The sequence below is a fragment of the Pantherophis guttatus genome, chromosome 2 (assembly GCF_059756535.1).
Source record: "Pantherophis guttatus breed Tessera chromosome 2, ASM5975653v1, whole genome shotgun sequence".
Lineage (NCBI taxonomy): Eukaryota > Metazoa > Chordata > Lepidosauria > Squamata > Colubridae > Pantherophis > Pantherophis guttatus.
Window position 1 is genome coordinate 186,424,875 of NC_142064.1, and position 26,834 is coordinate 186,451,708.

At 36.0% G+C, this 26,834-nt stretch overlaps 1 protein-coding gene across 2 annotated transcripts in view; it reads left to right on the forward strand.

Annotated features, from left to right (window-relative positions):
- Positions 1-26,530, forward strand: part of DPYSL3 (dihydropyrimidinase like 3) — a 70,311-nt gene extending 43,781 nt beyond the window's left edge. For both annotated transcript variants that reach the window (XM_034405219.3, XM_034405223.3), the window contains exons 2-14: positions 2,348-2,436; positions 7,625-7,809; positions 9,080-9,244; positions 10,475-10,536; positions 11,577-11,657; positions 13,191-13,259; positions 16,882-17,002; positions 17,682-17,838; positions 22,748-22,889; positions 23,579-23,749; positions 24,278-24,457; positions 25,138-25,300; positions 25,790-26,530. In XM_034405219.3, coding sequence (XP_034261110.1) covers positions 2,348-2,436; positions 7,625-7,809; positions 9,080-9,244; positions 10,475-10,536; positions 11,577-11,657; positions 13,191-13,259; positions 16,882-17,002; positions 17,682-17,838; positions 22,748-22,889; positions 23,579-23,749; positions 24,278-24,457; positions 25,138-25,300; positions 25,790-25,878 — 1,674 coding nt within the window. In that variant the 3' untranslated portion in view covers positions 25,879-26,530. The remainder of the gene's footprint in view (positions 1-2,347; positions 2,437-7,624; positions 7,810-9,079; positions 9,245-10,474; positions 10,537-11,576; positions 11,658-13,190; positions 13,260-16,881; positions 17,003-17,681; positions 17,839-22,747; positions 22,890-23,578; positions 23,750-24,277; positions 24,458-25,137; positions 25,301-25,789) is intronic.
- Positions 26,531-26,834: the final 304 nt, after the last annotated feature.

Below are 26,834 nucleotides of genomic sequence, written 5' to 3' on the forward strand. Positions count from 1 at the left end.
TAGAAAAAAACACAATCATTTAACTTTCCTAAACAAATTCAGGTTGGTTAGTTTCACACTAAAATAAATAGGCTTTTCTACCACACAGTCATTTTGGCTTTTCAATGTAATCGTTGAAGTTCTGCAGTGCACACAGCATTCCTTGTAAGGAGGTCCTACATTATTTACTTTGGCATTAAAGCATATTCAGAAATTTGCATGATATATGAACAAGGACTCTTTGACTTACATAGAACTAAAATAGCATTTCCAAGAAATGGGAATTGATTGATGTCGTTTCAACTTTTTGTGGCATGTAATAAAACAATGGGGTTTGTTTACTACGCTACTTTTTTTGCAAATTGCCTTAGCTTTTGTGAAAAATCTGATAGTGGCATTGAGATTTAATGTTAAGGAATACAAAACCAAATGTAGCCTTCCCAAGTGAATGCTTTGCTAAAGAAAAAATAAGGGACAGCTGAATTGATTCTTGCAAATTGGTACATTTCAGAGAAACAGTGGTTTGTCATCATTTAGTTATGTTATTAATTACAAATGATGCCTTGTGTATCTTTTCAAAATATTCATGAAATATTTTCAAGTGATTGGTAGATGTATAGGCACATTAGTCAAATCCTGTACTACTTTTATACATATAAAGCAATGTCTTATAGCATGGGCCCCCAACTTCCGGGCCACCGACTGGTACTGGACTCCGGACTGGTAACCAGGCCATGCAAGCAAATGAAAACCCATCTGCACATGCGCAAGATCCAGGCAGTGCGCAAAATCATGGTCGCCCAGTCCGTGGAAAATATACCCTCCACAGAACTTGTCCCTGGCGCCCAAAAGATCGGGCACCCCTGTCTTATGGCATTTTTTGTGAGGAAAATTTCATTCAAATATACTATTTCACATAGTTGGGGCCTTATAATTTAATCATACATGTTTATTCAGAAATAAGATGTATTTATAGCAATCAGCAAACTGATTAGAAAGTGAAGCATTTAAGAAAATATACTATAACAATACTTGAGCCAGGCCGAATAGAGCACTTGGGATATGTTTTTGGTGTTAATCTGAATACACTTACTCTGAACCTCCAAAATATCCACGCTTTAATATTGAATACATATTTGGTAAAGATAAAACATCCTTCCATCATTTTGTCAACTAAAGACAAGTCAAAACTTTTCTGAATAAACAGATCGCTACTTTGGCATTGTTCTGCCATAAGCCTACCAATAGGATGAGATGCAGAGGCTTATCCTGGTTGTTCTATGGTAATCATCTTTTTAACTTCTCAAATCTGAGCTCCTCCTTCAGTCCAAGTATGCATTTGGGAACCGGTACATTATATTCTTTGCTATATATAGTGCTGCTGTTGTGGCATTAGATAAGATTGTGACTCAGTGGTGAGATTATTGCCAAATGAATACCAATAACTCTGCTGCAAAGGATTTAATGTCTATCAGTTGTTCAGATTTTTGCTTCTGTAACACATTCTCTGAATATGATTAACTTTTTAAAATGTGGTACTAATATAATGATGACACATCATTCAAAAAGAATGTTGCTAGAAAATAATTAACAGGAATTTTCAGTTGGAACACAATGAGACACATTGTTCATAAACAGCGGTGAGAATACTTCAGACAGACAAAAGAAAGTGGAAGGGCAGTTTGTAACCCAATATCCCATACCGAGTATAGAAAGAATATGGGAGGATTTTTCAAAGTATATTCATCACTAATTTCTTAATTAAAACAATGTATTAAAATATGCACACCAAAACGCATAATATATCAGAAGTAACAAATATTGGGTCTAGACAGGTAGTAGACAAGAAAGGAAGTTACAGTGCTCAAAACCATGTCTGAGCATCCTTTATGCATATTTTTCAGGGAATATTTATGCTATGGAAGTCTTCTGTCTATAAAATAAGTCATTTTTCTTTTTTACAAATTGTTCTATTAATCTTTTTTCTCAGAGTTTCATGTTATGTTTAAACCTCTCAATGCCGTGCATAAACTGTAAATGAAGTTAATTTAAATATCTCAAAAGTTTTGTTTTGACTGTAAGCAACACAAAATGGAAAACCTCTTATAGGAAATAGTTCTGATGGCTGGAATTTCTAAGGGCAATGGACTTTTGCTCCATTTTGCTCCATTTGTCATCCTAAATCCACCATTGGATGAGCTGAAGTTCCTGTCCTGTAAAATGATCCTTTCTGAAAATCTAGAAAACTAGAAAATCAAGTTTGGAAGGGTTTAATTCAGCTCAAAATTTGAAATTTGTATATCTCCCTCTGGAGAGGGATAGGTTGATAGAAAATGACACAGATATTCTTTGTTTTTCTTTCACATAGAGTGACCGTCTTCTTATTAAAGGAGGAAGAATAGTCAATGATGACCAGTCATTCCATGCTGACATTTACATGGAGGATGGTCTTATAAAGTAAGTATAAAGTTTCCAAGGCTTGTTAAAAAAAACAATTGAAGAGAGAAATCCAGCAATCCTTTGTTACCAGCTTCTGTTTGGGTTTTGACTGAACATCCTAGATCATCTACTGTTACTTCATACTTACTGGATTTAAACTCTCATAGTATTGAAGTATTCTTTGGTGAAGAGAACAGGGGACAAGATTAATTTATGTCAGGATTATGACTTGCCATTTCATTATAAATTGAAGGGGAATTTTTAAGTAAGGCTACAATTATCTGATGTTTTTTATCTGACTGCTGTCTGTCTTTGCCAAGTCCTAATAATCACATACTGATTAAAAGCTGTGTATTTTTCTGATCTATAAATATATGTATTTAGGATTAAAGCCCAATATCATTATGGAATGTTTTACATCTAAGGTCTGTCATGTTTCTTATGTAATTTATTAACTGCTGGTTTGTCCAGTGTAACTTAGTAACTGCTGGTTTATCAAAAAAAAATGTTGTGCTAACAACACTATACTTAGTAATTTACAAATAATTTTTCAGTGCTTCAAATATTGACATATTTTCCATCTAGTATTTAAAACATCCTTAAATGCTACCTTGGAATAAGAATTAGCATTTGAAAGTGGAGTTCATTGTGAACTGAAAGTCAAAGTTGTTAATGGCATAATGTATTGGATCATTTTAAAAAAAGAGAATGGTCATAGAACTTCAGTTGAAGCAATTTCATCTAAACTGTATCTTCAAAAATTGGTTTCTATTATAATACAGGATTCTTACACTAATTGAATTATTTGAAAAAAACCCTTTAAAAGTAGCCTCATGTAGAATATTAAGAAAGAATTTAATCTTCTAAAATTCTATCATTTAGAACATACAAATTATAGTTCAGTTTTGATATATTTTCAGCAAAATTCTTTGTTTCACAGAAAAACAAATTTCAAAAAGAAAAATTGTATTTTTATTGCAATATAGCATAGGGAATACTGATGTAGAAAATAGTGCATACTAAGGTGAAGTAATACATACACAGAATAATAAAATTTACTATCCTAATATTTAGTTGAGGATCATTAACCCTATAGAGAATTTCAGTAAAGTAGTGTCGTACTTGGATTAAGGATATCATAATTCATATCCCTACTCAGCTTTGAATGAGTTGATTCTCCCTCTTTGTTTCACTTCATCTCAGATCGAATATAAAGAAAGATTATGCAGATTAAGTAGTCTGTAATAGCTTTTTCTCTGTATTGAGAAGTATTATGCTACTTGATATTGGACAGAGATAGTCTTAAGAGTTATGACAGCAATTGGGACCAGAATTTCTGTTGCAAGTGATGAAAGCATAAAGCACATTCACAAAGTCACAAATCATGATCATGTGATTGCAGGGGTGCTGGCATAGCCGGAACAGTTGTAACCACCATTTGGTCAGCGCTATTGTAACTTCAACAGTCACTGTTTGAATTGTCATTAACTGAGGACTATCTGTAAAGGAATAACAGGGCTACAGACTCACTGCAGTCCTGGTCATGAGTTCAGAAACTATAACTTGCTGTTGGAAATAGTATGCTGACTGAGATTAATACTGTTTTGAGATGCCACAGAAATTCTTTCATTGGTTCAAATATGATTGTATAATTTGTTTATTTATTTGAATAGAAAAAAGGTGTTGAATTTTAGGAATTATTATATTAGGCAACTTTCCAGAAAATGTAATATGCACATTTTAAAAATATTTTTCACGGTGATATTATCTATTTTCGATGATGACAATTTTGTCATGCCATGCCTTTATCAGTTCAGTTTATTTAATGAAATTTCATTGTAATTATACGTGTTTCCCCGAAAATTATTTTGGGGGAAAAATTATTTTGGGGCCCAAAATAAGAACTAGGGCTTATTTTTCAAGGGTGTCTTATTTTTTCCATGTATAGGAAGCCCACTTCTGCTTGTTTGCAGTGGGGCAGGAGGCCATGCGATGCATCAGTGCCGCCACTGCGAAGCAGGAACGGTGGAGCTGCCCCAAGCCCCTGCTTACCTCACGGCCCCCGCAGCCAGGCCACCCACACCCCTACATTTGCCTCACCTCATGGCAGCAGCTCCAGCAGCCCCATCCAGCAGGACCCCAAGTGGCCATTGGCCCACTTCTTCTGCTTGCTCGCAGCTGCAATGGATCAGGAAGCCAAGTGATGTGCCATGAGGCGAGGTGGGCAGCTGGTGTGTTCCACACACCCTACACCAACCTACCTCAGGGTCTCCAAAGCCAGGGCATCCATGCCCCGACACCTGCCTCACCTCATGGGCCGTGGCACCAACACACCACTCGGGCTCGGGCTCTGTTGCAGCCACAAGCAAGCAGAAGTGGGCCGATGGCAATGTGGGCTCTTGCTGCACATGCCCACAAGGCAAGTATTGGGGTGTGGATGGCCTGGCTGCGGGGACCTTGAGGTAAGCTGGTGCGGAGCACATGTGGCAACTCCATCCCCCCAGCATCACTTCGTGGCTGTGTTACCGCGAGAAACTAGATGGAGTGGGCAGGCAGCGGCGCAGGTTCTTAAGTAGGGCTTATTTTGTGGCTAGGGCTTATATTATGTGCACATGTAAAAACATGATAGGGCTTATTTTCAGGATAGGTCTTATTTTCAGGGAAATGGTATTATTTTGTTGTAGGAAATTGCTTCTGTGCACACTATTGTATGTTTTGCTATTATCACAAGACTTCAATATGTTGGATTGGCTCTCAAATTTGTTCAGCATCCTCCTGCTTATGAAAAGCAGAGTTTTGCCAGTGCTCCCTCCCTCTTTAGACCTCAATAGTACTTCCAGCCCAGTCTTCTAAACACACTTGCAAGGGATGTAGAGGAATGCAAAGGAGGAAAGAATCTGAAAGTGAGGAAGAGCACTTACCTGAGTGTAGGATTTTATGTTTAAAGCTCTCAGTGTCCCTTAGGCATAGCCCTGACTTGCTAAGTATACTTGGGGATTGTTGCTATTCCTTCCCCAATCAGTAAGAGGGGGGAGCCACATTTGGACTAGTGGTTAAGGCACCAGGCTAGAGAGCGGGAGTCAGTGAGTTCAAGTCCCACCTTAGCCACGGAAGTTGTCTGGGTAATCTTGGGCCAGTCACTCTCTTTCAACCCAAGCCACCTCACTTTTGTTACTGTGGGAAAAATAGAACTAAGCTATGTTGGGTATATTTGCTGCCTTGAGTTGTTTGTAATAATAAAGACGGGATACAAGCAAATAAATAAAGTAAAATAAGGGAAGACAATATAGCAAAAAAGGATGAATTAAGAGGTAAACAAATGGCAGCTGCAGTATTAAAAATTGCCTACTGTTTTTCTAGATAAGGTGAAACCAAACATTGAATACCTGTACTTTTAATGTTTTTGAAAATCCAGTGGTAAGCTTTATCCACATAGTTACTTGAGCTTGAAGACAGCAAACACAGATTCAAAAACATTATCTTTCAAAAGCTAATTATATTACAGATTCTAGAAAAACTGAAATTAAATAAGAAAAACAGCAACTGCCAACAGGCTTGAATTCATATCAGTTCCATAGTTCAAATCTTTTTCCCACCTTTGTGCTGAAACAGACTGACAACCAGTTGCTTCTCAAATGCTTGTCAAGACATCCATCTGACTTGGTCCTTCTAACTTTCTTACTTGAACCTTTACCTGCTCCCACAACTTTGCAATTTAGGGAAATCCAAAGCAAACTATTCCATAACATTTTTCCCTGTTGCTTTTCCCTGAGACAATAAGAAGCAGAAGAAAAGCTTTGTATCTGCTGATTTTGTTGGGTTTCAACCTAATCTGTAACATTATTGTTGCGATATATAAAACACCTCTGGTAAAAAAAAAGTTTATATCTTTATTTAATAAAGTACATTCTTTTTCTTGAAGAGACACACATTGTTTGCAGAATAAAGCAAGAATGAAATACCTTTGCGCTTCTGCAAAGTAATAATTTTATGTATTTATTTATTTATTCATTCATTGCTTTATCAAACAAATGTATAAAGCTGTACATCTCAGATCAGGGATTCGGGGCGATTGTACAATAATTAAATAAAATCATAACATACAGACCGGCATTTGAAAATAAAAAAGTTAACATTTAAAAATAAAAAGTTAATTAAAGGTGAAATATACACAAGCCCCCACCCCTGCCCCCGGCAAAGAGAAAATGAATACATTCCCTCAATTATGGAGCCATCTAGACAAGTCACTGGTTCCCTGGGGCTCCCAGGCCTGATGACATAATCAGATATTGACGGACTTCCAAGGCCATCCAAGAGGGATGAAGCTAATTTAATTGTGGGGAGGATGTTCAATAGGATGAGCACAGGGTAGAGAAGGTCCACCTACTGGGACCGTCCAAATGTAGGTCCCTGGCAGATAGTGTCCACAGCACACCTTCTCTGCCAGAACTAATAGGGTGCCAGTAAAGAAAAATATTTGTGGCTCAGAGTTGAAGAGTGCACCAAGGACTACTAATGAGGTGGGCTCAGTAGTGAAATCATATTTTTTTTATTACTAGTTCTGTGGGCGTGGTGTCGTGTGGTTTGGTGGGCGTGGCTTGGGAATGGTAGGGGAAGGATACTGCAAAATCTCCATTCCTTCCCCACTCCAGGGGAAGAATACTGCAAAATCCCCATTCCCTCCTCACTCCTGGGGAAGGATATTGCAAAATCTCCATACCCACCCCACTCTGGGGCCAGCCAGAGGTGGTATTTGCCGGTTCTCCAAACTACTCAAAATTTCCACTACCAGTTCTCCAGAACCTGTCAGAACCTGCTGGATTTCACCCCTGGGTGGGCTGATATAATCAGGGAGAGGTGGGTCTCAGATAACCTGTTGCCAAAACTGAATCTCTATCAAGAAACTTTAAAAAGTTCATTGTTTTAATGATATCAGTGTTATATTTTTGTTTCTGTTAATTTGGGGTCATGGATATGTTTTATATTTTGAATGTTTTATATTTTTGTAAGCTACCTTGTGAGTTTACACAAACAGTTGGGTTGTGCATTTAATAATAAATTAAAAATAAATATTTGAATGATACAAACTGAGGCAAATAACAAATACATGAGAAAATGATGCTTAAATTCTATGGAGGGTTTTCATTTTTCATTATAAATGGATGTTCCTATCTCTAACTATTTTGATATTTTTTTTCCCAATCAGGCAACTTGGTGACAACTTAATAGTTCCTGGAGGAGTGAAGACTATAGAAGCCAATGGGAGGATGGTTATCCCTGGTGGAATTGATGTCCACACTCACTTGCAGATGCCATACAAAGGAATGACAGCTGTGGATGATTTCTTCCAGGGGACAAAAGCAGCTCTGGCGGGTGGGACTACCATGATCAGTAAGTGCAAGGAAGATTTTTCGATCCACTTTCAATGTTGTTAGATAGTAGTCCCGTTTTTATGATGATGATGATGATGCAAGCTAAATTTCTGGTATATAATATGCACCTGTAACCCTTTTTAGGATCATGTGCACTTTGTCCATGGGACAGACTTTTCTGAAAACTACTTCAGAAGTCTAGGAACTGGCCATTATCTTCAGTTCTTACAGTACTCAGTCATCTGCATATTTTGGTTAAAATCTATAAGGAAAACCTTAAATAGTTCAGAATAGCTAATAAATATTTCTGCCCATGCCTAGATTTCAGCTGTTATGGTCCTTAACAAATAGTAAATGCCTGCAGAAAGAAATAGGCACTTGGCCAAATATGTCTCAGAGCAAACTAAAATGGAAGAGAAATTCTTGACTCACATTTTAAGTCAATTTAACACCACTGAAGTCTAGTCCACAGCTTAGCCTTTTGCTGAAGCCTTTTGAATTACTGCATTTTAAAAAATCAGGATTAATTTCAATTATAAACAGTTGATGCAATAGTTTCCTTCTTGGTTTGCCATGTCTAATGCTTGTTGCAGTTGTTTGCCACACGAAAAGTCTGAAATGAAAATTGAAGATTACACCAGTCACAGCAGAAAGTGTTTAGATTGCATTTTAGGAAGCTATACATACTTTTTTAAATGGGTAATTGTAGAGGATAGAAAGGCTGGAATCTCAACAAAAATCTAGTAGAAGCATCTAGAATATTTCTAATATTAAATTAGGGCCTTATTTTTTTAATCCCTGTCCAGCAAATTCATTTTATGTCAGAGATTACAAGGAATAAGATGTATTTCTGGCTCGTTTGCTGCATAAAAGTTAATAAATATGAAAATGCAAAGTTTATTCTGCACAGTTATAAAATGTTTCTAACTTCAAATATTTTCCCCTTAGATTAGTAAATTAATGAGTTTCACTGAATTGACCTAAACAATTTTCTTATTTTTATACAAGAACGAGGACTAAAATAATACCTCTTCTGTTCTTCAGACTGCAAAAGCAATATTCTAAATAAGACACTGAAGCCATAAGAATTTAATTAGCTGATCTCTGAAGTATTTAGGTTTTTTTTTTAACCCTTTAGCCAGACATAGTATTTTAATCATTGTGAGTAATAATGTTTCACAATGAATGGACATTTGATTTGGGATACTGAGGACATAGTTTAGCAGACAAACTCGGGAGGAAAGGACATCTGTTCTTGATTCTCTGCTAGAGCTTACTCTTTTTCACAGTTGACCATGTTGTACCTGAAATTGAATCAAGCCTGGTAGAAGCTTATGAGAAATGGAGAGAATGGGGTGATGGGAAAGCTTGCTGTGACTACTCCTTGCATGTGGACATCACCCACTGGAATGACAGCGTCAAGCAGGAAGTGCAAACACTCATCAAAGAGAAAGGTCTGTTAGTTCCAAGATCTCTTGGCTTTTCTCATTCTAATTGCTATTCTGCTTGAGTAATAAGTTATACAACAATGAACCTAAACTAACACTCTGTTCCAGCCAGTTTTCTTAATGCTTTCTTTGAGTGAAACTTAATTGCTATTTATTAGTCTGAATGTGTGTGCAAAATAACTTTTGCAACAATTTTTTAAACTCCTTATTTGTCATTCTTCAAGGAAAGTATCTTCAGTTCTTTGTGGCAAGAGTTAAAATACTGTTCTGGATGGGTGACTTAGGGAGCAAAAGCTTGCAATTCAGATTTAGTTGCAATTAATGCAGTTTCTTCATTTTAAAAATGAAAGCTTTTTTTCACTGTGAATTTAGCTTCATAGTATATGAAGTGTAAACAATTATTTACAAAGAGCAATATCAATTGTTTAGCACTGCAAATGCATTCCCCATTCCAAATGTTGATTTTGATCCAAATAGTGATTCCAGATCACTATATCTTTTCATAAAGAGCTTTATAAATGGTAGCCACAAGTCCCGTCCCCCGCTTTTTGGATAATTAAAATTTTAATTTACTGACTAACTGAACAATTGGCTATTTTTTATTAGTTGATTGGCTGTCAATGAATTCTAAAGTTTATTTTAAATTACAATTCCTGGTTTACCTGGAATTACTACACCAGAAACTATTATAAGTCTGTTTTACTTCCTCCCTAATTATCTGAAGAGAACAGAACTGAGAATATATAGACTCAATGCTTTGGAAAGCATCCTTGAGCAACCTATAAGCTAAATTATTGTCATCAAGTCAGATCAGACTCTTAATAATCTTCTCTAGAATGCTCTTTCATCAATCTGGTTCTTTACCAATAATAACACACATCGCCATTGATTTTTCTCTTTTCTTCCCCTTTCCCAGCATTATGAACTTCTCAAAGGAACTGATTCTTTGCATAAACATAAATTATAGTTTACCATAATATGCAAATGTGGATAATATTTTCATCTTTTCAGAAGCGATCCTCATCATGTGAGGATTATTTCTATAATCTTACGAGAAATAATAAACTAAGGAACAGTGGATTGCACAACACCCTGGTTGTTTTTCAGAGTGTGAGCAATATGTTTCATTACATTTAAGATATTTTTGCAAAAGACTTCCATTCCACCCTGTGTACAGAATATTTTTATATTACTTCTTTGCCAATACTTGTGTTGTATAATCTTTCTGTACTTTAGGAGTTAACTCTTTCCTGGTTTACATGGCCTATAAGGATTTGTACCAGATGTCAAACACAGAGGTAAGAAATGGTTTATTGTACTCGTATAAAAAATTGAACATTTGTCTGAAAAAAATTATTCAGATTTTTAATGTATTTTAATTTGGAAGGCTGTATGTTATTTTAGTGATCCCATGTGAAATTAAAAACAAGAGAAGTGGCATTAGAAATAAATGAAAAGAAAACCACACTAATGATGTATGTAATCCCTCATGGGAGGTTTGTAGCCACACTTGATAAAAATAAAACATTGGTTATTAGAAATCATACTCCAATATTCAAAAGCAACATAACTTTATCAGAATGCGATAGCTCCAATTATTTAACTTCCCTTAATAAAAATATGATGTATGCCAAAACTATTATGTTGTTTACCCAAGCCCTCCAATTAAAATATATAAGGTAGATTTTTAAATATTTAATAGGTAGGTTTCTGGCGATATAACAAGAATGAGCTGTAAGATACTTCTACCTTCAGTGGAAACAATGCACTCTTAGAAGATGAGTGGAAACAATGCACTCTTAGAAGATGAGTTTTGGTGATAATTTGCAGTGTTATATGGTTATTTATATATTTTGTAAATAACTTTAAAATTTTTAAAGAGGCACTTGATAAGTATAGTAAATCAAAAAAGAAGACGGATCCCAAGTTCCATTCATTAGTTAGAGAAGCAGGAACAGAAAACTGGTTCCAAAATTGGTTTCAACGACCAATTTTAGTAAGATTATTGGTTTTGGGGTTGCAGTCCATGCCCAGTCCTAAACACATTGCAACCCCAATGATTCAATTATCTTGTTATTAATTTTTAAATGTTTTTCAAAACATCTAATTATGAAGCAGATGCTGCACATAATATAGTTGTAATTATAAGTTGTAAGATTTAGTCAGTAGTGCATGGGATAAACATCAGTTTCTTTTTTTATTACTAGCAGGTAATGGTTAATTTATTAAGAGCCCATAATTTTAACAAAATGTGTTCATTTGAGACATTACTATACAGAGATAAATTTTCTGAGATAAACTTTTAATACTGCCTTTCTTATTGCATCCTGTTTTTCAGCTGTATGAGATATTTAGTTTCTTAGGAGAACTTGGTGCAGTAGCTCAGGTTCATGCTGAAAATGGGGACATAATTGCACAGGTAATGTTTTGCCTTTTCTTGACCAAATAACAGCAAGCAAGCACGTACACAATTGATATGTGGTTTCTGTGAATTTTATGCACTAATGCTACATTTGGCTGTGCCATATGAAATAAATAAATAAACATGCAAGCAACACTATGAAGATATATATGGAAATATTGTACTGTGTGAAAAGAATACCTTATGACATATTGCATGGGTAGCCCTCAAGTTAACAACAGTTTGTTTAGTGACTGTTCAAAGTTACAGTAACATTGAAAAAAGTGACTTACGACCAATCTTTGCATTTAACAATCACCACAGCATCCCCTCAGTCACATGATCAAAATTTGGGCCCTTAGCAACCGGTGGTTATAGTATCCTGGAGTCCTTTGATTGCCATTTGTGATCTTCCCAGCAGGCTTCCAATAAGCAGAGTCAAAGAGGGAAGCCAGATTTGCTTAATGGACTGTGTTACTTTACTTAATAATAACTGCAGTGATTCACTTAATCGCCATGGCAAACAAGGCGGGAAAATCAGGTGCGGCTCACTTAACAGCTGCCTTGCTTACCAGAGGAAATTGTGGTCGGAAATCGAGGGCCTCCTGAATATATTTATTTGACAAGTCAAGTGAGTCCTTCGATCGCAACTGGACAATATAAATGCTTGAGTTGTACAGTATGCTTAGCCTTAATTCTGTATCAGTTCAGCTTCAAATATGGGCTTTCTCACTGCCAATAACTAGTAAAGCTGCAGCAGTCTCTGAGTTAATGTTGTAGGCCTGTCCACTTCCTAGATACACAAGCTTGACCATCTCCAGATTTTTCAAATACAGGTAGTCCTCGACTTGCAACAGTTCATTTAGTGACTGTTCAAAGTTACAATGGGATTGAAAAAAGTGATTTATGACCATTTTTCACACTTATGACTGTTGCAGCATCCCTGTGGTTATGTGATCAAAATTTGGATACTTGGCAACTGGTACATATTTATGGCGGTTGGAGTGACCTGGGGTCATGTGATCACCTTCTGTGACCTTCTGACAAGAAAGTCAGTGGAGAAACCAGATTCACTTAATAACCGTATTACTAATTTAACAATTTCAGTGATTCACTTAACAGCTGTGGCAAGAAAAGATGTAAAATAGGGCAAAACTCACTTAACAAATGTTTCACTTAACAACAAATATGTTGGGCTCAATTGTGGTCATAAGTCGAGGACTACCTGTACTAATTAATTGTTTGAAATCTTTGTTGCTACACTTCGGTCACACTTTTAATGTTGCCTTCATATGATTTCCTAAAGGCTAATTTGTACAAAAACAAAACAATAGATAATGAATGCTATCTATGTAAAGTTCAATTATATGTATACATTTAAATCATTTTTTCAAATTTCTTATTTAAATGTTTAAAACTAATACTAAGAGAAAAAAAGGTAGGTGTAAAACATTTGTTTTAAATTATTCACAATACATTTAGCTAACAGTTAAATCAAGAAATAATGAAACTTGTTTCTGATTCAGGTCTCAATGTTGTTCTGTTCTTTAGGAGCAAACTAGGATGTTGGAGATGGGAATAACTGGCCCGGAGGGTCATGTGCTAAGTAGACCAGAAGAGGTAATATATTGCTGATGGATGAAAAAGCATAGTTTATACAATTGGTTGGAAATTATACACTATATGCATGCATTTTTAAATGCAAATTTACAACTATATGAAGAACTAGGTGGTGCAAATTCCTGTTAAAGACATGAATCAGAATAGTGTTCAAAATAATCCACAGGATCTATATATACTGTACATCCCATTATCTGTTCATGAACCTTTAACTTTTTACATGTACCTGTGAGCAGTAGAAAGCTTAGATTTGAAAAGTGGGTATTAAAAATTCGGATAATTTAAAAAAAAAAACTTCCATGAGCACATGTTTGCAAAAACAGTTGCTAGAAATTTGCTAAATTCTCAATTCAGTTTAAGAGCCATAGTTCCTTTAAATCAAAATTCATGCAGCAGAAATAAACGTGTCAATTAGATTAATTATTATTAATGTATTATTATTTGGTCTGTAAATTCCTGAACATTTTAATTTATGGGTAATCATTTTGTGACAATACTGTTTTTTTTAAATTGAGTTAATACTCTTAATGCTGTTTTATTATGCTGGCCACATGATTCTGCTTCACAAAGAAGTATGAAAATTACAATGTATAACAATAAAATATTATGTATCCACAAAGAATTAAAATTCATTTTTTGACAGTAATAGTTTTATCTAACTAGGAAATTAAGAGGACATTAAATGATAACATATTTTTACTATTGATTTTAAAAGAAACTTTACTCCAATCATCTTGGTACAGTGTTGTACATTTTCTCTTCTTGCTAAACATTTGTAGCTAATGTTGAAGATTTGGAGGAAAGGGAAAGAATGGAAATTTAAATCATTTGTTCAGATAGTTACCCCAGGTTTATGTGGTACTGTTGCCATTTTAGAGATGCTGAATCTCTTTAGTAGCCTGATTATTATGCCTGATTCAAATCTTATTTGTGAAACAATTATATTGATTAGCAAATGTCTTTGTTAGTAAAGAGACTGATGGTATATAAGAGGTGGTTTTGAAATTCAGCCATCACCTAATAATAATCATGTAGAAGATGCACACTTTTGCTTGTGAGAAATGCTACACAAAATATTATTATTGGATACATTTAAGATGCTAGGTGAAAGACATGTTGTAATAAGTAATTGGAAAAAAGAGTTGAACATTTCCTCTGATGCCTATCTTAACTAAAACCTAAGAAGGACACAAAAAACATAGGGTAGAAAAATGACCTGCATTTCAACACAGGTGGTTTGTAAGGTTTTTTATAGATATATCTATTTAAATGTTTTCTGAGGTTTTCGCAGGTGTTTGTATGTAGGTCTTTGGTTATTCGAGTTTTCTCCCGCGTAAAATTGGAAGTGTCTTGACGACGTTTTGACGAAGTCTCATTCGTCATCTTCAGGCTGGCATTTTTGGCTTCATGCCGAAATATCTATATGTTCTCAAGTTCTCTAGCTTTTCAAGCAAACATCTCACTGATTTAAATAACTAGGCCACATGATGATGTCACAGCAGACATCTGTGCTATCATGTTCTGTATGAGTATGTCTACATGCTTAATAAAACAATTGCAGTTGTAGCATTCCACTATGTTGCCCCAGTTGACTGATAACCATGTGTAATAAAACTACCTAGAATTTGTTTCAATGATTACTTTCACCAGAGTTCATACTTCAAGAGAGAAAAACATAGTCTTCATATACAGCTGCCTGAGCTATAAGCTAAACTTTTTAAAAGCCTCACATTTTTGGAGCCTTGAATAATTAGTGTGTTTAGGACAGTGTCCTTTCAGGATACTCTTTGTTTGTTTTTCCCCTTTCCTGTGTAACAGTATTTAGCCAGTTCTGCTAAATACTTGGCCAGCCAGAAGGCAATTTCCATTGAAGTCAGGCTGACTCGTCAGTGATGTAATGTTCCAAAGTTAGCTCACTTGATGAAGTGTTGAAAGTTCTAGCAGTACAGACCAACTGTGTCATGGAAAGCCAAAGTGGCCAACAGGCTCACAGGAAAGGAAGAAAAACCCTTATAATCGCAACAGATATAAACACCCAGGTGCAAATATTTCCCCAGTCTCTGACAGAATAATAATCAAGTTACATAATTTATTAGTGAAGAAGTGTTTTAATCCAGTTTTTTCCAGGTTAGCAATTATAGCACTGGGAGTTTAGCACTTTGGTCTTCATCATCTTGGCAAAGGCTGTTTAAAAATTACTTGTTAGATTGAAATGTGTGCTCAGTAGAGAAGTATTAATATAGTAATTAGATGTCAGAAAGAAAAGCAATTACTAATTTGTTCTGTTACATTAAAGATTAATTAATATTATTCCATTTGGTCAAGGTTTACATTTATAATACCTCTTTTATTCTTCATATTGTTTTCCATATATAAACTCATGTCCATCACTTATTCTCTGAAAGATAAGCAACCTTATGGAGAATGCTGCGGGAAAAAGTAATAAGCAAAATGAATTTAAAAAGCAGAAGATAAGACGATATGAAAGAAAAATCTAAATCCACCAACCTCACTAACTATACCTGTCTGTACCTTTCTATCCTTTTTCCACCATAGGATGGTATAATGGTATATTGTTCGCATTATTTTTTGTTGTAAAATGCCCGGAGTCCCCAGGGAGTTCGGCGGCATAGAAATGCGACAAACAAACAAACAAATAAATAAATAAATAAGCCAATATACTTGTTGAACAAGCCAATGAACTCATTTGCTTGTTCACAATTTATGTATAACTTGTATCTATTTTCAGTGATACTGTAATGTTTAAATAATTTGTCCTTGTTATGTCATACAGTCAGCCTAAAATACACTACAATTAATTTTTGTTTTCAGATTTCATGACATTTTCTGCAGAAGGTTCAAACCTTTATATCTCCTAACAACACTTTGTTAAGAAAAGCTTTTCTGATACATTTAGCCATATAATTGCAAAATAATCACAGGGAAGTTAATTTGTCTTGCCTTGCTTCTTGCCCAGTATGAAACTATATACTAAATATTCAATTTATTCTCAGCCATGCTTTGCTTCCATTGTGGACTGCTCTGCTTCGTACAACAGTCAACCTTCAACTCCTTATTTATACAAACCATTCCATAATTTAGGCCCATTCACTTTATTGTGCAATTTCTCTAAACATAATAAACTTTTTCACTTTCATAAATATTTCACTGCTTTCCCAGATTTAAATAGCTGGCAGTTTTATGGACCCATGTTTTCTCCATCCAACAAACTCATTTAATTACTCTGTAACACATTCAAGATCCATACAGCATACAATTCATACAATTATGTAAAAATACAGTTCATCTTGAAAGCCAAAATCTTCTGCTGTATATAGTAATGCATTGTGTTTGTATTACAAAATGCACAGATGGTTGTAAACCAAGGTAGTGCCAGATTTACAGAGAAAATGAAACACTTAGTACAGATATTGTGCTAGAAAAATTTTGGACCTGTTTTTATCATGTCTGTTTTATATACAAATTATACATTATGGGTAATTTTGGACATCTTTTTTATGGTCTTGAAAACAAAACTTTATGCAGTAAAATGAATTCATTGTGTCCTATGAGATTATTTATCCTATATGAATGTGTATGAAGCCACTAACCTCTTTTTCAGTTGGAGGCTGAAGCTGTCTTCCGTGCCATCACCATTGCCAGCCAGACCAACTGCCCTTTGTATGTAACTAAAGTGATGAGCAAGAGTGCAGCTGATCTGATATCACAAGCCCGGAAAAAAGGTATGTTGCTTCAGCTTTGTATCTTCAACTCTATCTTATTTTCTTGCTCATCAGAACTTGCACTCAATCTGATACCTCAACCTCAAAATGCACCCTGAATTAAGTGCCCCTTGCCCATTCTACAGAACAGGAGCATAGGTAAAGCGAGAAAACATCTCTGAAATTGTTCAAAGGTTGCAAAAGCTTTTCATAATCTTGGAAGCTGCCAAGCAGTAAGGTTGATAAGAAGAACTGGAAAAAAATGACTGAATTTGGAGGAGCATTAAGTAGGGTAAGAAAGAATATGGTAGAGTCACTTTTGTAAGTCTTAGTTCCAGTTACATTTTTATTTGCGAGGTTCCCAGATGTATCTAGTTACCTGACACAGAATGTTCAATTTAGCAGGTCTCACGCTAAGAGCATTCCTTTAAAGCAGTCTGTAATTCATTTTCTTTAAAGGCAAAAATTTATCTGATCTGAGTTTAAAAGCAAACTGGAAGACATATCAATTTTTAAGCCCAGGTGCTTTGTCCATGGCTTTGAAATCTGGTTGTCATGGTTTGGATCAACAGAACCAAAAGAGGCATTAGAAATAAGTGATTGCTGTCTTTTAAAAAAAGATATGGTTTCCTGCTCCCTTTTCTGTAATGCATGTTCTTTGTCCTTTTTTCCCTCCCTTTTCCCCCATGACAATCGCCAGGCAATGTTGTGTTTGGTGAGCCAATCACAGCCAGTCTTGGAACAGATGGAACCCATTACTGGAGTAAGAACTGGGCGAAAGCTGCTGCATTTGTGACCTCCCCACCTCTGAGTCCAGATCCAACAACCCCAGATTACATCAACTCCTTATTGGCCAGGTTGGTAATGGCAAGGAAAGGGAAAGCCCTCCTTTTGCTACCTTTCTTTTAAAAAATTAAAATAAAATGTATTGCTGCCTAGAGTTTGGCAATAGCATACACACAGACGTCCCTGATTACAAAGCTGAATATTTAGATATGAAAGAGTAATATAATACATTATATTGTATTATATTATAAATGGAGGACAATGGTGAGCCCCACAATGATTCATTAATGGGAAACAATTATTTTGGATTCGGTCTTCAAGAATTGACAGCGATTTTCCCTTCGCAACAACGTCATTAACAATTATTATGTGATGTAGGTTATACTGAGACAGAGTGACTAATCCAAAGTCACCCAGTGAGGTTCCTTTGTTGAAAATGGATTTGATCCTGTGTCTCCCTAGTTGCAGTCCAGCACCTTATCAACACTACATCACCAAAAAGCAAAATAATCCAATAGAACAGAATAATATTTAAATGCATTCTGAAATGCATTCTGGCACAGGATTAAATGGGCAACTAAAATACATTGCATTCTTTGAACAGAGGTAAAACTGACTATCATAGTAAAAATAGCCATTCTGGTAATAGGAATTACACATAAAACCTTGGCCATGGTTACTTGGGAACCATGGGACATTTTATGTATTCCTGTGTCTGAATAAGTGCTATGCATAGTTTTGCTAATACATTTTATCTAGATAATGCATGTGAAGTAAGCTACATCTGCTTCTGATAAATTACTCTGTTGTTCTCTGTTATGGTACAGCCCTCGGGAGATTTCTATGACAGAAATCTTTGCTTCTGTTTATATTTAGTAAAATGGTCTAACTGACACAGATTTCTCTGTGCAGGAAAATGTATTTGGTACCAAATAATTAAAAGAAGATTAAGATTATTGTTGGATTAAAATTTTGTTTTAGAGATCCAGATTTAATCATCCCTTTGATTCAGAAAAATAAGACAAATAGTCCATCTGGAAGCCAAAGATTTTCTATATTTTCCTGTTGTTTAGATAAGGCTTTAAGAATTTTTCCCCCCTTTCTTAATAATAGTACATCCTTTCAGTTCTTTATTCCTTGGCAACTAACAGATGTCAGGAAACAGGAAGTTTCCATAAAAATCTGTGCACAACTCTTTAAGTCCATTACTACTATTTTTTGCTGCCCCCTACTGTCAATAAAAATAATTCTTAGACACTTGTTATTACTTGGTTTTTAAAGAAATACATGGATTTTTAAACCGAATGCTGGATTAAAGTTTTGCTTCTCTGCTGTGTTCTCTGTAATCCACATGTATGGAATTCTATGGCTATACAGAATTCAGTATGTTTGGTTAGAGCGTCACCACCTTCGTTTTCATATGTTCTTCCACAAATCACTTCAGTTTTTCTTTGATCTCCACAGTGGTAGTGCATTAAAGAGTCTCCAAAATACTCCTTTTGTCATCCTTCCCCCCCCCCTTAATTTTCCTAAACATACTTTCAACTTTGAAGTTGAACTTTTGCAAATTATCTTGACTGTACTGTTTTGAAGATTCTCTTTTCCAGATGCAATGCTGTGGGGCCATGTTTAAGTGCTCTGATTGGACACAGTTATACCTTTAGGGATTAAGAGCATGCTGTGGATAGCTCAGAGAGATTAGTAGCAGTTGACTCAGATGTTCTATTGCTTTCACCATGCATTTGTACCTTTCTTTTGTCATGTGTTTGCCATAATCACAGAGGGACATTTCCATTATTTCAAAAGTTACCATTCTGAATTCTCTTAATTCACTGTCTCTGCTGAATCATATGCTGCTTTCATAACATTTCCAGCAGGAGATACATGGAAGGCATTTGAACTGGCTTCCCCTATAACAAGCTTTCTGTTGAGTTCTATTCAGGGAACTTCACTGTTCCCAAGAAAAAGAAATATACTGGATACATTGGAACTTGCATTACTTGAGTTCTTTTCAGACCTCTTTCTGTTTTGGATCATCACATTTGCTATAGTTTGTGAATTCCATTTAAAGATCAATGGTTTGCCTCTGCTGATTTGTATAATGCTAATTTTCACATCTTTATCATATCATATCATATGCCAATGCCAATACCTCTGCTTTATTGTGCACTGTTTTGTTTATATTTTGCCTTTTGCTCTTCAATCCCACAAAGGCTTTTGCAAATGTATGGCCATAGCAATGGCATGTCTACACTTGAAGGGAGTCATCCTATAATTATCTTGGAGTGTTTATACTTGGGTCATCCTGTAGGGACCTTCCCAGGTGTATTCTTGACCTGCTACTGGTATCTATGGAATGCCATTCTTTGACCTAATTTAATGTCAAAGATTTCATGAACTCCAAAACCAACCTTATTTCTGAAGCTCCTTCAAAATTCTGTTTGGTGACTTAATTCTGTTTCGGGACTTAAATAGCAATGCTGATAAACACTTGTCATTGCTTGGGATAATCATCAACATAGGGAATTGTTAGAAAAGCCTCTGGTTCTTTATCTGCAAGTTAATAGGAAAAGTCATCCAATCACACTTTATAGGGACAGAAGTAGTTAAACACAATTCTAATTGGCAAAAATCAGATGAGGAAACCATCTTGAACTGTCCTCCTTTGCAGGTGGGATAGCCTGCAGTGAAAGGTATGTGTCACGTCAGCTCTGCTTCCCACTTTACCATATTTCCTGTGAGAAAACTATTGCCAACATTTTGTGAAAAGTAGCAAACTGAGGGATTATTCACTATCCTGCTGCGCTGTAAGAGATCAAGAGCATCTCTTGCTGAGATTTAGAAAATAATTCCCTGGGGATTGCTTCTGTTAGATCTTCAGGTTGGCTCCTGGGAGTGAAGAGCAAATATATTAAATCAATTTGCATTACAGGTTCATCTGGCGTCTTGAACTGGGTCATGGATGTTAGGATTAGTTCTTTGCCTTATATATTTATGGTTATGTGATGTGCAGCTTGTTAGAATTAATTATGCCTTTAGCCATTTGAGTAGTTAGATTTTTGGCTTCATTTGCTGTTTTTCAACACTGGCTGCTCAAAATTGTTTTCTGCACATGGTGCCCTTCATTGAGAATCAGAAGAAAGAACTTACGGTTTGGGAACCAATATGAAAAGTTTTGTGAAAGGTTTGCTTTAAACCTGCTTCACCTCTAGAACTGACCACTGCTTTTGCTAACATTGAAACAATTCAAGTGGTTGCATACAATCATCTAGATTTTCAGAGTGATATATATATATATATATCAGTCAATATATATATATTGACTGAACTGTACAAAGGTTTGAACATATATCATCCTTACAGTGGCTGTTATAAAATTCCGCTGTGGTGTTGATATTGCCCTTTGCCTTGTCCTTCGTTGCCACATAGAAATTATGATACAAACAAAATTCAGAACATTCTGAAGTCAATGCAAAAACAGTAAAACATTTGTGTAACATTCTGCTTATTAACTCTTTGAACTACAGAGTCACTCCTTTTCAAGAAAATAAAATAAATCTTATGAAGTACCTGTGTGATACAGTCAAGGTCTTAGGATCTCCAATGTTTTAATATGATTGTATCTGCTCTTGACATGCTCTTCAGCATAGTCAACATGCAGAACTAGTTTAACAAAGAACTATTGTAGCATAGGCCGAAGCTCCTCTTTTGAATATGAAAACCGTTATTTTCTGTTTGTTTTCATGGAAATGCAAACATTTCATGTTATGTTGCTCATGTGACTAGAGTAAATGTACTCTAAAGGACAAATTAAATGCAGCTTTTTGACTTAAGGGATATGCAACATGTTATGTGGAGAAACTCTTCTGTGTTTAGAAGAGTTAGTTTAGGGAGTCGATGCCAAAACCAAAACGTCTGTGCTTTTTATCTTTGATCTGTAAATAAAACGCAGTGGGTCAATTTGTGCTGAGCACAGATCTAAATGCACTATTTTGGGCAGGAATTGTTATGGTTAGGGAAGAAGCAGGAGGAAGAGGCATTACTGGCTGAGGGGAAGGAAGGGAAGCATCAGGAAGGTCAAGTGTGAAATGGTGTAATATACAGTGCTGGGATATTAGCAGGAGCAACACTTGTGGGGAGGGAGAAAAGGCCCTGAGAAGATAGAGTAGCCAGTGGAGTGGGGGGTCCTGACATACTTGGCTGCAGTGAGGAAAGCAGGGGGAAGATTGTTAGGCAGGTTGGGGAGCTGGTGCAATAAGTTGCCATGGAACTTGGAGAGGGAGTGGGCAGCATGTATCAAGCTTGCCCCATTCACTCTATCCTGATTTTCTTTCGCACGCAACAACCAAAAACAATTCTGTTCTGCCTGCTCCTTACAATGCAGGGGCTTAGATCTGGATTCAGAAAAAAACAGGGTCCTCTCCAACTTCACACACCTAACATTTCTTGTCATTGAAATCAAAGCAAGAATAAATCCTCCTATTAGGATTTCTTTCATAAAACATCAAAAAAAAAAAAAACTTTCTTAAAAGAATTGTGCCATGAGTAGAAAATATATTGTAATGTTTCAGATACTGGAGTGTTCAGTATCATTTTTTTTTCTTTTTGAGTGTTAAAATAAGAAAGAAATTATGACTCCTGTTTTCCTTTTTAAAAAGCAAGGTTATTTCCTTGATACTTTTCTATGAATCTCTTGCTTTTGTTTGCCCTTGCCTGATTGTGACCCTTGTAAGTTAATTGGATCTGTTTCACAAAGTGGCTACATACTATGAAGAGTAAAATTTCAATATAATAATTACTTTGTATCAAGGAACAATATGTATTTTTTAAAAAACATTAATTATATGTTCTCCATATCTATTGCCTCTCCTGTTTGTGGTTATTAAAACTTTTTAACAGATTACAAATAATTGTAGAGCAAAATAAAAACCCTGAATGGATCAAGGGCATATGTAACCTTTTGGTTTGTCTCTGAGCCAGTGGGGACCTCCAAGTCTCTGGAAGTGCGCATTGTACATTCAGTACAGCACAGAAAGCGATTGGGAAAGACAACTTCACCGCCATTCCAGAGGGAACCAATGGCATTGAAGAACGGATGTCTGTTATATGGGACAAAGCAGTGGTAAGAAAAAGAAGCTATGGGAGGAAGGCAGCCACATAGTTCAGCTTGGGATGATGTGACAGGAAATTCCCGTGAAACCTTCATAATAAAGGTGAATTGTGGCAACTGGCTCAGACTAACTCAGCTATGAAAAATGAAGATACAATAAAAGAAGCTGCTGCATACAACAACAGCGAGTATTTGTCTGGGTTTTGTTTCTTTTCCCCTTCCTTTAAAATTGAAATATTTAATTATGATAGGGTTTCTTTATATAGGAATGGATGTGCCTAGTACAGTTTTTATGCCTATGCCGTTATAATACCTGCCTTGATCCCTCTTCCACTATTGTAGCAGGGTCTTTCGTGTTAATATATTTTTCCAATTCTTATATCTAATTGTACTAAAATAATTTTTAATTGTTTGTTGAGGAGAGATTACAATGAGAAAAGGGAAGAAACATCAATAAAAGGAAGAATATTTAATTACATGTTAATGGTTTTGTTTATTCATCATATTGATTATTTTTGGTTATTATTTTAATTGTGGTCCACCGAGACTCACTTGCATAAGATAGGTAATTAAACAAAAGTGAGAACTGGTGTGTAAAGCTTTATGTGAATAGGTGAAACATTGGATGGATGTAACCTCAGTCCTACCCATTCCTGATATACGCCTGCTTCAGTCTGTTTTCTATGGGTCATTTATTACAGGCTACAGGGAAAATGGATGAAAACCAGTTTGTGGCTGTGACAAGCACCAATGCTGCCAAGATCTTCAACATGTATCCAAGGAAGGGCAGGATTGCTGTTGGGTCAGACAGTGACCTGGTCATTTGGGATCCTGATGCAGTGAAAATTGTATCTGCTAAAAGCCACCAGTCAGTAAGTTTTTTTCGTACAGTAATTGTCTAAATGGTTGAATCAGTTAATTTACTGCCACAAGTGAATTGTTGGAATTTCAGTTCACATCTCGGGGGCTAAATTTGTGAGTAAAGTGAACATCTGTTTCACATGGGTTCTCTTTGGGGGAAAAAAGCTAGTGGTAAGAGTTTCCAGTTTGGGAAACAATTACTGTTTCAAGTCTGTAATAATTTTGCAATTTGATTACTTTTAAGTTTTTTTGCATGACTCACTTGCTTAATTCATGGGGACAAAATGCTCTTTACCTGAAAGATTAAGATCTTGAATCTTTGTGTTCTTAATCCTTAAAACCAAAATCCCCCTTAGATAATAGTTTTTTAAAAAAAACATTTGATGTGATATTATTTAAGTATTTCTTTAACTCCTAATAAAGTCCATCCTTTTTGCTCCAGATATTTTAGATTTTCATCTCACCTAAATATAAAATTAAGATTGGGCACTGATTTTCATAAACTGCATAATAATGATGCTGACGGTTGTATGTTGTAGGCAGCTGAATACAACATATTTGAAGGAATGGAGCTCCGTGGAGCCCCACTGGTTGTCATATGTCAGGGAAAGATCATGCTTGAAGATGGCAACCTTCATATAACACAAGGGACAGGACGATTCATTCCTGGCATCCCATTTTCAGATTATGTCTACAAGCGCATCAAAGCAAGGAGGAAGGTAAGACAAACCTGGATTGTAATATGAAATTACTGTCTGAAACAGTGTTAAGGAAAGGGACAAGAAAAATATTCAGACCGTTGCAATATTTCATCATTTCATTTGAAAGCATTTGGGAGATTCCTAAATTGGAGTGGGACTCCACTAATAAATCCCTAGTCTTTACATCAGTGCTTCAAAAATCTTACAATTAGACACATTTTAATGGAAGAGCAGAAGAAAAAAAATCGTTAGTGAAAGACATAAGCTAATTACACCTTTAGTTTCCTCTGTAAACTTCATTTTCTTCTTGTTGTATTGCTTTTAGAGGGTAGCATGATTCTGTGTTTAGATGTCCAACAGCGTCTGGATTATATTAGCTGTTTTTCAGTTTATAAATAAGGATGAAACTCAACAAGCAAGCTGTCGCAATAAGCCTGCTCCCTCCCCACCCCACCCCACCCCACCCTCTCCATCACATGTCTGGTATCACAACAAAATAGACATTAAAAAGGCTTTTGTATATTTAATTACATACACACTGTTTTCCACCATATCCAAACATGTGAGTGTATAAGATGGTGATAAGAGATTTTTGTGTGAAAATCTATCCAAGATGTTGAACATCTATCGCTCATAAGAGGAAGTCCAGGGTCATTATTACAGTTGTAAATTTTGCTTCCTTTCATTACTTCTGACAGATGGCTGAAATGCATGCTGTGCCAAGGGGCATGTATGATGGGCCTGTGTTTGATTTGACTACCACACCTAAAGGAGGTACCCCTGCAGGTTCTACTCGGGGTTCTCCTACAAGGCAGACAGCACCTGTAAGGAATCTTCACCAGTCTGGATTTAGTTTATCAGGTAAGTAAGACAAGATTGCACTGATTGCAACAGAAGCCAAGAAGAGAAGTCTCAGTAATATTTGGTATATTTTCCCCTAGTTACTCCAAAATCTTTGCCTCTGTGCCACATTGGTAGGCCTCAAATGTTATATTGGAAAAAGAGGACTATATGCATGCTACGGCTTTCTGGAACATATTGCTGACACTACTCATAGATCACATTCCTTCTATTTCGTTCCTACATAACAAATGATATGTGAGGAAGCCAATTCATAAGAACAGCAAGAGAGGTGACTCACCTCTACATGTGTAATCCATCTCCGGTTCTTTCTACATGGTGATCACAGATATATCCAGAGCTGACCAGCAAGTTTGCTTAAATGCATGTTTGTACATAATAAGCTAAGGACTATTTCTCCAGCAGATTTTCAAAATGGAACAGGAGTATATTAATAGTCCTCTAACTTGTATATTTTTTTCCTCTCCCCCTGTTATATATGCTCCGCAGGTACTCAGATTGATGAAGGTATTCGCTCGGCCAGCAAGCGCATAGTAGCCCCTCCTGGGGGGCGTTCCAATATAACATCTCTAAGTTAAGCTTCCAGTCATTGGGAAAAGAAAGAAAATGGAAAACCATTATTTGGGAAAACAGAGCAATGGTACCTTGATATTTAAGAAAAAAAAAAAGAGCAATGGAGAATTCAGATTTTGAAGAATCAATAAGCCTCAAGCCTTATGTTTCATAAAATGCTACTCGCTACCTAGCTTTAAAAAAATATTGCGGGTTTTCTTTTTTGTTTATTCATAGCCTTAATATTTTCCCCATTTTTTTACATGCATGCAAATCTGACAGGTGATTAAGTTAAAAATATGTAATTGTACACAGTGAGTGCTTGTGCAAGGAACTCGTAAGAAAGGGGCTGGAGAAAAGAGGGAATGGCATGAGCAAGCTCTTTAGCCAGGGTGCTTGTGCAGAATCAACCCAGGAGTTTAGAATGGGGAGGGGGGGCAGAAGATGGTGGGCCAAGGTAGTGGGAGGTGGATTGGGGGAGGGGGGAGCCAGTAGATCTTTGTATTGTGTCCATGTTCTTCTGTTTCCACTCAGTGCTGATGAGACAAAGATGCCTCAAAACAATCATGAGGCTGTTGGAAAACTCAAATCATCTTTGTAATGGCTCTGTTGTATCACATTTTCTTGTTAGAAATTTTATTACTTCGTACATTTTATTGAATAAAAAATTGAAAGACATTTTCTTTCTAATTGACTTGCTTCGACAAAGTAATGTGTGTCTCTTTCATTTCCGTCCCTTGGGACAAAGCAGATTGGGAAAAAAGGATGTGATTGTGGATTGCAGGAAAACACATCCAATTAGTTTAGGATTGATATTTACATTAACTTATTTACTGTCCATCCATGCTGTCTGTTTTCACATCACATAAAGTTATTAGTGACTCGCCCAAGGAAGTTGTAGCATCTTCTTTCCTCAGGAGGGCCTGATGGCGATACTTTCAGTATTTTCATTTCTCCCTCCAACTGTGGAGAGAGAAGAGAA